Here is a 15,233-nt window from a genome sequence, read left to right as displayed (position 1 = left end):
AGAGAGAGAGAGAGAGAGAGAGAGAGAGAGAGAGGGGGGGACAAAAAATAGTGTAATATTGTGATAATGCAGTAAACTTTTACTTCACATTTCTCTTTTATCTTTGTGTATCCTGTTCTTATAGCATATATATATAGCAGTCACAGTCAGACGTGTTTCAGTAAGGCCTGTTCCGCCTCCCTCTTGTGACAATGTTCGTCACGCCTCCCAGTTATCAAGAGGATCATTTGTTCATTTCCGAAAGTATTAAAAGGGTCCTCGATAACTTGGCAAATACTCCTTTTATTGTGCCTTATATAACTGCAACGTGATATCAGGTCCATGCTCGCTAGGATACTTTACACACACACACACACACACACACACACACACACACACACACACACACACACACACACACACACACACACACACACACACACACACACACACACACACACACAGCAAGGCCTTCACTAAGAGTAATTTTTCCCGACTTTTACGCACAGGGAGAGTGCCGGTGTGATTACAAGTGTTTGCCCCTGGACGAGTACCTCCGGGAGACGCAGTGCATATGCAAGGATGGCTGGGCGCTGGACCTCAACGGCCACTCCTGCAAGCGTAAGTATCCCCGCATGATTGAGCTGTTGGTCTGGAGTGTGGCCTCTGTACTGGTGCTTCCTGACATGTCTCTTCTCACTGGCTGCCTGAGTCTTTTGTTTTCTTCTTTCTCTTTCCTTTTCTTCTCTCTTTACGCACTGTTCTCTTTGCTTCCTCATTATTTTTCATTTTCCAACAGGTATGTCCCAATAACGTCCTCACCCCGCACCCTCTCTAAAAACGATAGCGAAGAGGAAGGAACCTGTAGTTAGATGTGGTTTTTGTTTGTTTGTTTATTTTATGTAAGAGGGGAAACTAGTCTAAGGCAATAAAACATGACCTCCTATAAAAATCAAGTCAGAGGAAGGAAAAAATACAGAGGTAAGTAGGGAGTTCCGGAGTCTGCTTGCTGAATACAATAAAAAATAATGATATTGGCGTGTGGATGCAGTTATGTTGTGGCTGTGTTATGTACCTTCATCTGCCGTGGTCTCGTATTGGAATAGAGATAGAGAACAGTCTCATTATGCCATCGACTTGCAGGCAGATTTAGGTAGGATGAATGAATGAACTGACAGATGGCAAATGCAGTTTAATATCAACAAATGCAAAGTACTTAGCCTAGGTAGAGGATACCCACACATTACGTACACATTAAACAACGAAACTCTGGTAGGTACAGGGTGCGAGAAAAATTTAGGAGTTATAGTTAGCTCTGAACTCCGTCTAGGAAAACAATGCATAGAGGCCAGAAACAGGCCAAATAGGATATTAGGATTAATTTTTAGGGGTGTTAAAAGTAGAAGGCCCGAAGTACAGCTGAGTGATGATGCCGCGTAGCATTTTACAGGAGTACTTTTAATCATCGTATTAATGTTACCGTGTACTGCTTATCGGTAAATTACATGCTTTTTAACACCATTTATCATGTTATAAGATACTGTAATATTCCACAGCCCGCAAAAAAAAACAAGACAAAACAATTCGCAATATGAGCAAGTGCCACCTCCTAGCCTGCGACAATGCAACCGTCTGTCAGTCACCTCAGCTACACACATAGTACGCACATACATTTTCAACACCTCTGACGGGTAAACAAAGCCTTAAAATGCATATGTGTGTAGAATATTTCCTACTTAGAATTCCACGTTCTTTCACCTCTTTCAGTATTTGCAGAAACTCGGGTTACACTCTATATAGGTAGGTAGATTATTATTTTTTCTTTTCTTTATTATTATTATTATTATTATTATTATTATTATTATTATTATTATTATTATTATTATTATTATTATTATTATTATTATTATTGTTACTATTATTATTATTTTACCTTCATTTGGTTTCTGTCACATATCTTTACAGGAAAACATTTTCTCTCTCTCTCTCTCTCTCTCTCTCTCTCTCTCTCTCTCTCTCTCTCTCTCTCTCTCTCTCTCTCTCTCTCTCTCTCTCTCTCTCTCTCTCTCTCTCTCTCTCTCTCTCTCTCTCTCGCTTTTCGTTAATTTTGCAAAGTCATGCGCTTCTTTATGTTGTAATGAGCCAAATTGATCAAATTAGATTCCTCTTTTCTTTCTTTTGTGGGTTAATGAACTGTTTTCCTCACTCCCTCCCTTCTGTCATTCATTCAATCCTCCTCCTCCTCCTCCTCCTCCTTCTCCTCCTCCTCCTCCTCCTCCTCCTCCTCCTCCTCCTCCTCCTCCTCCTCCTCCTCCTCCTCCTCCTCTTCATCCTCCTCCTCGTCCCTGTTTGTCTCCACATATTTCTTAACAAATGTGGAGATAGATAGATAGATAGATAGAGAGAGAGAGAGAGAGAGAGAGAGAGAGAGAGAGAGAGAGAGAGAGAGAGAGAGAGAGAGAGAGAGAGAGAGAGAGAGAGAGAGAGAGAGAGAGAGAGAGAGAGATTGCATGGCTGTCTGAAAACTAACTCTTACAAACAACTTGGAGAAAGCAGGCACACATATAAAAAGATAAACAAACACTCAGGAAATTAAAAAAAAAAAAGGAGAAAAAGAGAAAAAGAGAAGCGTCAGTAACATCTGTTTTGGTTCTATGGTTCTTTCTTTTGGGCTTCCTTCTTCATTGCTTCCATCTTCCTTTCTTGTCTCATATTCTTCCTTCTCCTCTCGCGTTTTATTTCTTCCTGTTGTGTTTTTTTATGACGTATCTTTTCAAAATCCTCAACATTATCAACAAGCTGGATAGATTCGGGCCAGTTTTTTTTTTTTTTATTAGATTTTTGTTGCCCTTGGCCGGTGTCCCTCCTACATAAAAAAGAAAAAAAAGTTTCGCAATCACTTCGTAAGATGCCTAAACTGAACGCTCCTTCTACCCGTCCGGGGAGTTACTGATGTTAGGAGCGTTTTAATTGGATAGCTCACAAAAAGACTGAGGAATTGGCCCTATTACCTTACTACTTTGTCTTTGGCACGCTCCCAAACGAAAAATAGTGGCCAAAATTGAAAATGGAATCTGATTGCGACGACTGAAATATTTTTATGGGTTAGCTAGCGAACGAAAAGTGTGACCGTCTAACTGACCCAAAGAAAGTCCTGCATCACACAAGAGTATAAATCACAGGCCATCCACTCCCTGGTCACGTTCACACCTCCTGGCGCGTCTCAGCTACATGGCCAGGCCGCCGTGACTCGTATTGCTGGAAAGCCTCGTGTTATGTCGCCTGAACCACTGGATGAGAGAGAGAGAGAGAGAGAGAGAGAGAGAGAGAGAGAGAGAGAGAGAGAGAGAGAGAGAGAGAGAGAGAGAGAGAGAGAGAGAGAGAGAGAGAGAGAGAGAGACGTAATGTGGTATGTTATTTTAAGAAGAATGAAGTAGACTATTACTTCTTAGAGAGGCAAAAAGTAAAACGAGATTCTCTTGAAGGGATCTTAGCAAGACTGTGGATGGCACGAAGGTTAAGGGGGAAGAGAGGAAGCAACACTTCCACACACACACACACATATATAAAAGCAATATGAATAGATAGAGGTCGACCACAATATGGTAATAGAAACAGGCACACGTGAAAAGACGTAATGATCATGATAAAGTAACACCAGAACACAGAGATTCACGCACAAGATGTTTATAAGGAGAGAAACAATGAATAGAAATTAAACTAAGTAATGTGTGTGAATATAGTGAATATACATTGAATATGTATGCATACTACTAGAGAGGGCAAGGGTATAAGATAAAAGACACGGGTAATGATAGAGACTGACAGACAGACAGACAGACAGATATCGACTGGTTGATGCACTGGCAAGACACACACACACACACACACACACACACACACACACACACACACACACACACACACACACACACACACACACACACACACCGAACGTATAAATAGAAGTGAAAACCGAAAAAGGCGTTGTCGAAAAAACCAGTCCATCAGGAAACTGAAATAGATACTCAACTACACTGACAGGCTGACAGAAGAGTGCAGACACTGACAGACAGACAGGCACACTGCAGACAGGCACATCCAAACAAACAGGCATACCAACAGACGCACTGAAATACACTAATCAAAAGACATAAAAACGTACACAGATTGACAGACAGACAGTCGAACTCCCTCCCTGCTTCTGTACTTCCTTCTAAACTTTGCCTTGAAATGTTTGAAGAAGAAATTTTCAAGACTCTTCTCAAATTTTGGATGATCCTTTTTCTTTCTTTTTTTTTTTAACTATAGTCTGTAGGAACTGACACCTTCAGTGAGTCTTTTTTTTATAACTTTTAGCTGGTGTAGACTAGCGCCCCTTTCATGAATAACAGAACACGCGAATGACACAAATGAACGCACACACAAACAGACATTTTAAAACATATCAGAAGACGGCAGCTGGACGTGTGAAGCCTTTTGACAAGAAGAAAATCCTTTAAATCTTACGAATCTGTAGAGAGAGAGAGAGAGAGAGAGAGAGAGAGAGAGAGAGAGAGAGAGAGAGAGAGAGAGAGAGAGAGAGAGAGAGAGAGAGAGAGAGAGAGAGAGAGAGAGAGAGAGAAAACTCCCCTTAAATGTTGGTTCGTTAGTATCTTTTGGCAGACACGCGGCAGCAGATCAGTGATGCCCTCTCTCTATGGCACAGAATGGTTTTCTCCCTTCTCTTTCACTAGTATTTGACACATCTCTCCTTAACCACTAACCACTTTAAGATATTTCCTCTTGTTCTACAGCTACCACCAAATACTATACTGGATAGAAACTACAAAATCTATTCTTGTAATCCCTATGCTGGTTACAAGGGACACAGTAATCCTGGCTTTCTCTAGCGTGTGTGTATCCCGTCGTACAGTCTGTGTGCAGCTGGTGCTTTGTGGGTATGAGTGGCTGCCAGACGTAGCTAGTATAAGGTAGGCCTATGTGTTTTGTGTCAGGTGTTATCTGTGTCTGTCCTATCTAGCTAAATGATATTCCTATGCGAGAGCTGTTGCATATCGCAAGGAAAGGCTAGAAATAATTAGAAGCAGAAACACAGATCTCGATTATGGGAAATGCGACGTAGATGCAAACATATTTTTTTTCTAATTATTCCATTGAAATGTGTCGCTGTTTCAATCCTCTTAAGCGAACAAAAAAATGATGTTCATATGATGAAATAAAATCCTGAAGCAATAATGTTATTGTATTTGCTTTAATGTGTGTTTTTTATTCATTTTGATTTTTATTGATGCTCGAAACGAGGAAGCAGGAGGTCAGACTAAGGTGAAATTTGAAATGTGACTCCCTTTCAACACAATTGTGATTATATGAAGTTTTAACATTTTTTGAAGCAATAATGTTATTAATAGCTGATTATTTACTTGAATATTTGTCGTCTGAACCGAGGAGAGAGAGAGAGAGAGAGAGAGAGAGAGAGAGAGAGAGAGAGAGAGAGAGAGAGAGAGAGAGAGAGAGAGAGAGAGAGAGAGAGAGAGAGAGAGAGAGAGAGAGATTAAGGTCAGACTGAGTGAAGAGAGTTGCGTTAAGAGAAGACTAAGGATGCCATGAATCAGAAAATAGCAAACATGAAACAGGCAGACACGCAAACATATTAGGTGGCGAGAGAGTGTTATAGGCCATTAGAGTGCGGTGAGGCGAGATAACACACACACACACACACACACACACACACACAATCCTTGACCTATCTATCGTTAACGTACAAAGTCTATCCAAGAGCTAATGGAACTGCGAAATTGGAACTCGAATATTCTCTCTCTCTCTCTCTCTCTCTCTCTCTCTCTCTCTCTCTCTCTCTCTCTCTCTCTCTCTCTCTCTCTCTCTCTCTCTCTCTCTCTCTCTCTCTCTCTCTCTCTCTCTCTCTCTCTCTCTCTCTCTCTCTCTCTCTCTCCCGAACTCCAAAACCATTTCCTGGCCAGTGTCCGAGGTTAGGGAGGGCATCCACTCGCGGTGACGGTTCCCGAAAGCCGAAACAAAAGCCTTTCGATACGTGGCACCGTTCTAACCTTGATGGATTAGAGGCTCCGTATGTACCGTATGTAAAACGAAACCAGACGTAAAAAAACAGCGAAAAAGAAAATACTGAAAGGCCTAACGGTCGGGACGCTTTTATATGCCTGGGAGTTTAGATGAGTGACCTTCAGTAAGTAAAAAGATAAGGCCCTGGATGTGGAGGCTGCCGCGTGAGGCTTCCGTGGTTCCAGTCAAGGGGGGAAAAAAGTAAAGGGGACTTTCCACCATATTTACTTCACGTCTACTTTCTTTTTATTATCTTACTTCCCCGTAGGAGGTAGTCTGGAGTGGCTGAGTGGAGGGAAGTCAAGAATCATTAAGCAGTTATGTGTTTATTTTCTACCCTTTTTCCTTAGGCATTTGTAGTAGTGAGAATTTTGTATCTTTTTTTTTCTTTTTTTGCTTCATTTCTTTACGTCAGTCTTGTGAGATTTCAGATTTAGAACAAAGAACCTGATGACTTTCGTTGTTGCTGTTGTTGTTGTTGTTGTTGCTGTTGTTGTTGTTGATGTTGATGCTGCTGCTGCTGCTGCTGCTGCTGCAGAGAGAGAGAGAGAGAGAGAGAGAGAGAGAGAGAGAGAGAGAGAGAGCAACCAACAAAGCGACCGTGTGTCTTTTAACGCCCGTCTTATTCTCTCACTCTATTGGTAAGTCTGCTGTGACGTGGGAATCTCAAGAACCAATAGCTGAGTTTCGATTTTTTCCCTTCCTCGCCAGCTCTTGCTTTTATCAGCGGGTAATGACCACTTGAATATTAATGCTCCTCCCGGGACACCAAGCCTCGCCTCCCAAGACCGTGAGGCTGATAGAGTTTGCGAAGTTAATGGTGTACAGCAGAGTCTTGTTTGTGTTTGGGGTGATGGAAGGGTAGAGAAGGGAGAGGGAGAAGGAAGGGAAGGGAGGAAGGGAGGTGGATGGCTATGCTGTTTGTCTGTCGTTTATTTAGTTGTGATGATGATGATGATGATGATGATGATGATGATGATGATAGTAATAATAATAATAATAATAATAATAATAATAATGATAATAATAATAATATTGATAATAATAATAATAATAATAATAATAATAATAATAATAATAATAATAATAATAATAATGATAATAATAGAGAGAGAGAGAGAGAGAGAGAGAGAGAGAGAGAGAGAGAGAGAGAGATAGACGTTTCTCTCGTTTCTCTCTCTCTCTCTCTCTCTCTCTCTCTCTCTCTCTCTCTCTCTCTCTCTCTCTCTCTCTCTCTCTCTCTCTCTCTCTCTCTCTCTCTCTCTCTCTCTCTCTCTCTCTCTCTCTCTCTCTCTCTCTCTCTCTCTCTCTCTCTCTCTCTCTCTCTCTCTCTCTCTCTCTCTCTCTCTCTCTCTCTCTCTCTCTCTCTCTCTCTCTCTCTCTCTCTTCACATGAACAGCGGCCTGTCATTGGCTTCCCTTCGCTGCCGAGTAACTGAAACTTGCATGAATTTTCCGTAGACTTAATCTCGTCTCGCCTTAACCACAGTAGTGTGAATCGCGGCACCATTTTCTGAGACTCTCTTCTACGCCTTTCCTCCATTATTAAAAAATTATTTGTTGTGAAATGGGACGCAGTTTCAAACCATTTAATCAAACAAAATATCGCGTTAAGGTGAACGTTTTAAAAATTTTAGCAATAATGTTCTGTCTTAGATCCAATTTCATTTACTGTTGTCTGGAGAGAGAGAGAGAGAGAGAGAGAGAGAGAGAGAGAGAGAGAGAGAGAGAGAGAGAGAGAGAGAGAGAGAGAGAGAGAGAGAGACAAACAGAAACGGATATACACACAGACAGACAGGTACTCAGACACAGAATAATACTTAAGGGAATGAGGAGGATGAAAGACGGACATGACAATGAATGGGCGGCTCGGAGGGAAGGAGGGAGGCTGGGAGGCGGAGTGAAAGGCAGGGAAGTGCTTAGGGATTACCGTCTGTGAGGGGAGAAAGCCTGTGTTCCTCTGTGGCGGGAGGACTGGCAAGGGGGGAACAAGGGAGGTTAGATGCCCCTTGATATGAACTGATGTGGCCCTGATGTGACCCCTGATGTGACCCCTATAGTGACCCTTGATGTTACTCTTGATGTGACCTAAGATGTGACCCTTGATGTTATCCCTGATGTGGCCCGTGATGTGACCCCTACTCTAACAGATAGATAGATAATAGATAGATAGATAGATAGATTGAGAGAGAGAGAGAGAGAGAGAGAGAGAGAGAGAGAGAGAGAGAGAGAGAGAGAGAGAGAGAGAGAGAGAGAGAGAGAGAGAGACCAAATTGTAACCGTATTTTGCAACAAAAGGGAAATTCAGTTAATAACTTCCAGTTCTCGAATATCACAAAAAAAAAAAAAAAAAAGATAAAATGTATACGATAATTTCGAAAGAGAAAGAAAAGTACACAAGAAAAAGAAAAGTGACGATTTAAATTACTAAGAGAGAAAATAAATGAGAAAAAAAAACATGGTTGCATTTTTTCCTCTTTTTGGGTTGCTGAAATGTATGTTTGTTTTTTTCTTTGTTTTCTCTCTCTCCTTTATTTTTTTGCGGAAATGAGGATGTCTAGAGGCAAGGTGCAGGTAACAGACAGACACTTTTCCCCGCCCCCTGCCCGCTGTTCCCTGATCCCTGCTCCCTGCTCCCTGCTTCCTACTCTTCCCCCCTTCCTCCCTTCCCTCCCTTCCTCCTGTCTCCCTGCCCTCCCCCCAGCCTCCTACCTCCTTCCTCCTGCCACGCTTACCAAAAGACCTTAGGTAACACCCGGATCTGTGTTACCTCTCTCTCTCTCTCTCTCTCTCTCTCTCTCTCTCTCTCTCTCTCTCTCTCTCTCTCTCTCTCTCTCTCTCTCTCTCTCTCTCTCTCTCTCTCTCTCTCTCTCTCTCTCTCTCTCTCTCTCTCCGCTTTCTTCATCCGCACTTGCATCCTTCCTTCCTCCCTTCCCTCCTTCCCTCCCTTCCTCCTGTCAGTTGCACACTTTCTGCCCTCCTGACCTTTCCTCCGCTCATCCTCCTCCTCCTCCTCCTCCTCCTCCTCCTCCTCTCATTCTTCTCGTTCTTGCCTCCATCCCGTCCTTCGTCCCTTCTCGCCTCGTCATCTTCCTCTTTCCATATTCCATCACTTTTTTTTATTTTCCCCTCTCTCTCTCTCTCTCTCTCTCTCTCTCTCTCTCTCTCTCTCTCTCTCTCTCTCTCTCTCTCTCTCTCTCTCTCTCTCTCTCTCTCTCTCTCTCTCTCTCTCTCTCTCTCTCTCGTCCTATTCCATTTATGTCGCTTTTCGTCCTTCTGTCCTTCCTTCCTTCCTTCTTCCGCTTTCCCTCTTTTACGGTTTTCTTTCCTTCTCTTTTTTTTTTTTTTTGTTCTGTTTCCTGCGTCTTTGTTTTATTCCTTCTCCTGTTTCCCTGTCATTATTTCTCTTTTTTTTTTAGTATTTGTCTCTTTTCCCCTTTGTTTTATATATATTTTTTCGCCTTCTTCTCTTCCTCTCTTTCCTTCTTCCCGTTTTTTCTTCACTTCTCGTCCTTTTCCTCAGTTATTGAACTCTATCCACTCTTTCTCCCTGTTCCTTATCTTTACGTATCTCTCTTTTTGGCTGTTTCTCATCTTTTTTTTTTTTTTCCTGCCCGGTGTCTCTTGTTCTGATATTCTGCCATTCTTTCCTTCCCTTTCCTTCCCTTCCGTCCCAGGGCTTAGGCACGACAGTACATCTTCTTGTAATAACAAGTAATCATATTGTTTATTAAAGGTTTTTATATCTAACACTTTGAAGAATGCATGAAGGGAAGGAATGATAGAAAAGACCAGTTAGGAATAGAGAACAAGGCATATACAGACAAAAAGATAGATAGACAGATAGATAGACGGATAGACAGACAGGCAGACAAATAAGCATATACACAGAGACACACAGATAGACAGACAAATAGATAGACAGATAAACAGACTTATAGATCATCATAGAAACAGACAGATAGATAGACAGACAGACAGACAGATAAACAAACAGACGGACACCCAGATAGACAGACAGATGGACATACAAACAGACAGATAGACAAACAAAGATAGATAGACAAGCAAATACACAAATAAACAGATAAACGTACAAACAAACAGATGGACAGAATAACAGAGAGAGAGAGAGAGAGAGAGAGAGAGAGAGAGAGAGAGAGAGAGAGAGAGAGAGAGAGAGAGAGAGAGAGAGAGAGAGAGAGAGAGAGAGAGAGAGAAAAGATGTTTTGAAGAGGATTGAGAAACGGAAAGCATCTAGGAGTGAGTGAGGAAGGGAAGAAGAAGAGAGAGAGAGAGAGAGAGAGAGAGAGAGAGAGAGAGAGGAATGTAATATGACTCGTGTTGTTAATCCTGCCCTTTCCTCTCACCTCAACTCTCCCTTCCCTGTCTCCTACGCACCAATTTCTCCCACTCCCTCACTCCCTTACTGCCCTGATCGCTTCTCTCCTCACTTACTCAGTCCTTCAGTCACTCTTCCCCTGCCCCATCCATACCCAATGTTCTCGCTACTTTTCCCCTTCACTGCACCTTGCTTTAAGTGTCCAGTCCTTCATCTCTTCATCTCTTTCACTTCTCCTCATGATTTCCTTTTCTCTACTTCATGTCATCTATCTGTGACGTTATTTTACTGTGGTGCCCTTTCAGTCTTGTTTTTTTTTTTTTTTTTTTTGGTGTCTAGTCCTTCGTTCTTCATATCTTTCACTTCTGTTCACGTTTCCTGTTTCCTTCTTCTTAATTTCTATCCTATTCCGTCATTTTACTGTCTATTTTTGCACCTTTCCCATTCTTATCCTTTTATCCCCATCTAGTTTAATGCTCTGTTCCTTTCCTTATCATGTCCCTTTCTTTTTATCGTCCCATTTTTACTTCAGTCTATTTTCTTCTCTTATTCGTCTTCCTTTCCTTCTGTTCGACTTCTTTATTGCCCAATGTTATTCGTCCCATTCTTTTACCGTCTTTCCTATACAGTGCTCTTTTCCGTTCTCTGTCCAATCATTGTAGTGTCTCATCTTCATTTCCGCCACCCTGATTTACCGTCCTGTCTTTACAATGCTGTCCAGTCTTCCCGACATTTGTGGAAAGAGGAGCGGAGAGAAAAAAGGAAGGAAAGAAAAGGAAGGGCGGAAAAAGGAGAAAAAGATGTAGAAGAAACAGAAAGAGGAAGGGAAGGAAGAGAAAGAGCAAACCAGAATATGTAATGTAAACTAAATAAAAAAAAAATCAGGAAATATAATGAAAATAATGAAAACCTTATCGCCCATTCACCTTCACGTCTCTCTCCGCAGCGGGTCCCGTGGTGAAGATGGAGCAGACCATCTACATAGCAGCCATTGTCCTCGTCATTATCCTCGTTGCCTTCATCTCCGCCACTTCCATCTACTGTTGTGAGTATTCTTTGTGTGTGTGTGTGTGTGTGTGTGTGTGTGTGTGTGTGTGTGTGTGTGTGTGTGTGTGTGTGTTTCATCTTTTTTCGTGAGTGACCTGGTTATTCTATTTTCTATTTCTTTTTTTCTATTTTTTTTCCCGTTGTGGGAATTGTTTGTTTTCTTATTACTCTTTTATTTTCTCCTTTGGTGAGTGTTCTGTTTAGCTTTGCTCTTTATACTTCATTTTCTTCTACGTTTTCTTCTGTCTTCTTATTCACCTTTTCTCTGTTTTGAGTATTATTTATTTCTTTTATCACTTCTTTCTTCTATGTTTTATTTTGTGTTTTTTATCCACCTTGCTTTCGTTGTGAGTATTCTCGTTGCTTTTTTTATTTATCACTCCACCTTGTTTTTGTTTCGTGTGCATCACTTTTATTCACTGTGGATAACGCATGGCTGGGGGCGTCAGTTGGCTGGAGTCGCTCCCGCCACGTGTAGACCCGAGGCGTCAACAAGTGACTCATAAAAGCAACATGATATGAGAGAAGCTAAAGGAAGTGGTCTGGTCTACTCGTGGCAGTCTCTCTCTCTCTCTCTCTCTCTCTCTCTCTCTCTCTCTCTCTCTCTCTCTCTCTCTCTCTCTCTCTCTCTCTCTCTCTCTCTCTCTCTCTCTCTCTCTCTCTCTCTCTCTCTCTCTCTCTCTCTCTCTCTCTCTCTCTTATCTTCTCTCCTCTCTTCTATTCCCTCTCCATTGTTCACTCTTATCCACGTTCCCCTTCCCCCACGGCCTTCCTGTCACTTCCCTTCCCTCTTTCCCATTCGTCTATCCACACTTTTACTCCTCCACGCCTTTCGTTTTTCTCCCTCCTGCTCTTCCTTCCTTCCTTCATTCATTCCTTCCTTCTTTCCTTCCTTCCTTCCTTCCTTCCTTCTCTCCTTTCCCTTACCTTACCTTTCAGATTTATCACCACCACGAGAAAGAAAGGAGGATGTTTTGGTGGTGTTGTGGTGACGGTGGTAGTGGTGGTGGTGGTGGTGGTGGTGGTGGTGGTGGTGGTGGTGGGTACGCTTTGGTGTGTGTGTGTGTGTGTGTGTGTGTGTGGGTTAGATACTCCTCCTCCTGTCCTTCTCCCCTCCCCCTCCCTCCCTCTCCCTATGCCATCAGTGCGTGCTCAAGGGGACTACTAGTAACTTCCCCTCGAATTGCCACAACGACCCTCTTAGGAACGAGTCGTGATATGAGTGGTGGTGGTGGTGGTGCTCATGGTGGTGGTGGTGGTGGTGGTGATGATTCGACTTTTTCCATATTTGTAATCTTTCTTTTATATTTTTGTATCTTCTACTTTCTTTCTTTTCTTTCTTTTGATTTTATTTCTGGTAAGTCCATCTGTATGTTTCTTTCTTTTTTTCTTTCTTTCTCTCTTTTCTTTTTCTATTATTTTGACGAGGTCCATCTGCATGTTTATTCCCTCTCCTTTCTCTCCTTCCCCTTCTCATTCTCCTCCTCCTCCAGCAGTCCTCTCCTAGACTCTCCTCTCTCTCAGACCTCCTCATTATTCTCACTCCTGCTGCTTCCTTCACAACTTCTCAACCCACATCCTTCTATTTACCAACCCACAGCCTCCCACTTACCAGTCCTCACCTCATCCTCTCTCTTATGTTCCCTCCTTCACACCTCAGCTCACATCCACCCATTAACTTTCTTTTATATCTCCCTTTACGTGCTTATCAATCCTCACCTGGCATTTATTTCACGCTCCCTTCTTAACACCATCTCAATTAACTTCTACTCACTTCCCAATTCTTCCCTCACCTCTCTCTTACGTTCTCCTGCCTCGCCTCCTTCAGATAATCGGTACCAGAAGAAGAAGTTCGATCTGGCGCAACAGCTGAAGTGCGAGAGAGGCCACGACGTTCAGCTGAGTAGCCTTCGTCCCATCCAAGGCGGCGGCATGGTTACGGAGTATAATCCTAACTATGAGTTCGGCGGGGGCACCTACACGATAAAGGACCTGAAGGACATCCCGCGAACCAACCTCACCCTCGTCAAGTGAGTGTTATTCTGTGTGTGTGAAAGTGAGAGGGGGTGAATGTTGTGTGTGTGGGGGGGGATTGATGTTTGTGTGAGTGTGTGGTTTAAATGATGCGCGTTTTTCGATTTTCTGTTCTGGTATGTTGCTGTTGCGTCTCTCTCTCTCTCTCTCTCTCTCTCTCTCTCTCTCTCTCTCTCTCTCTCTCTCTCTCTCTCTCTCTCTCTCTCTCTCTCTCTCTCTCTCTCTCTCTCTCTCTTTTTTTCTTCCTTCCTTCTTACGTCATCCTCAAGGAACCAGGTAAAATTAATCACACTTCCCTCACCTTCAACATTTCCTAATTGCTTTCCTCTCAGCGTGGATAGAGAAGGCAGACAGACTGGCGGCCTCTCATTTCAACCATCTTTATTTGCCTTAGTTTAAACCGAAAAATTCAGACTACCGTATAATTTCCACTTTCCTTTTTCTTTACAATTTTTTTTCCATAATCCGTCTTAGGGAAAATCATTCTTTGGTTCCCATTTTATGTATTTACGTATAAGTGGGTACGTATGTATGAATCTGTGTCTGTCTGCCCATGGGTGTACCACTTCAAAACCTCTCGGAAGACCATTGTGCACTGCTGCGGAAAAGGGAGCGGGGTTGGAAGGGAACAGAAAGGAAGAGAAGGGAATGGGAAGGAAAGGGGAGCATTGCGTTTATCCTGAAAATATTGAAATCAAATTTTTACTGAGGAGAAAAAAAACTGACAATATTCCACGTGCATCAAGTTCGTGGTAAGAGAGAGAGAGAGAGAGAGAGAGAGAGAGAGAGAGAGAGAGAGAGAGAGAGAGAGAGAGAGAGAGAGAGACGTCAACGAATCCGAGGGCATTGTATGAAACGTGTAGTCATTATCTCTCTCTCTCTCTCTCTCTCTCTCTCTCTCTCTCTCTCTCTCTCTCTCTCTCTCTCTCTCTCTCTCTCTCTCTCTCTCTCTCTCTCTCTCTCTCGCTTCGCTCGCTCTCCACATTTTTTTTTCTCTTTTTTACGTTTTCTATCCTTGCATCTTCCATTTCAATTTCCTCTTCACTCCATTTTCTATTCCCACTCATCTGGCATTGCGTTCCTGGACCTGCCAATCTCTCCAATACCCTGTGACGCAACGCCCCTCACTCTCCCCTTTACTCTCTTCCTTTCTGACCCCGTGCCTGCCTGCCTACCTGCCTGCCTTCGTCTGCCCCACGCCGCATCCCTCGTTTTGAAATGGTGAATGTTCTGAAAAGAGCTGAGAGAAAGGGAGATGGGAGAGGATGAAAGGAGTGTATGAATGGGAGGGTAGGAAGAGTAGGAAGAAGAAAGGGGTATTTTTTAATCCTTCTTTACTTATTTATGTTTGATATGCTTTGCCAGTAATGATTTTATACCAGAACATGAGAAAATAAGGGAAGCTGCAAGAAGCCACCAGGCCTACACGTGGCAATCTTTTTATCAAACATATCTTTCTATTTCTATCTAATATTTTAAAGCTCTTTAATGATTAAGCACTAACAATCTGATTATTAAGTCTATTCCATTCATTTGCCACTCTATTTAAGGACCAATTCCTTCCTTTGTTTTTAATCTAACCTTATTACGTACACTGTTCATGCAAGGGTTTAAGTCTACTGAGGGAGTGACTGTTCAAAAGATGTGTTTAAGAATTAGGAACAGAGAGAGCCACATGAGCAAGAGATAAGACGTAAGGAAATATCAGGAGAGAGAGAGAGAGAGAGAGAGAGAGAGAGAGAGAGAGAGAG

General features: G+C 42.5%; 1 protein-coding gene across 2 annotated transcripts in view; it reads left to right on the top strand.

Moving 5' to 3' along the window:
• Positions 1-15,233, top strand: part of LOC135111578 (ALK tyrosine kinase receptor-like) — a 233,162-nt gene that overhangs the window by 180,609 nt on the left and 37,320 nt on the right. For both annotated transcript variants that reach the window (XM_064025025.1, XM_064025024.1), the window contains exons 5-7: positions 489-600; positions 11,348-11,446; positions 13,277-13,478. In XM_064025025.1, the coding sequence (XP_063881095.1) occupies positions 489-600; positions 11,348-11,446; positions 13,277-13,478 (413 nt within the window). The remainder of the gene's footprint in view (positions 1-488; positions 601-11,347; positions 11,447-13,276; positions 13,479-15,233) is intronic.

Source organism: Scylla paramamosain, chromosome 22, assembly GCF_035594125.1.
Source record: "Scylla paramamosain isolate STU-SP2022 chromosome 22, ASM3559412v1, whole genome shotgun sequence".
In the NCBI taxonomy this organism is placed as follows: Eukaryota; Metazoa; Arthropoda; class Malacostraca; order Decapoda; family Portunidae; genus Scylla; species Scylla paramamosain.
This window is presented reverse-complemented; position numbering and strand designations above follow the sequence as displayed.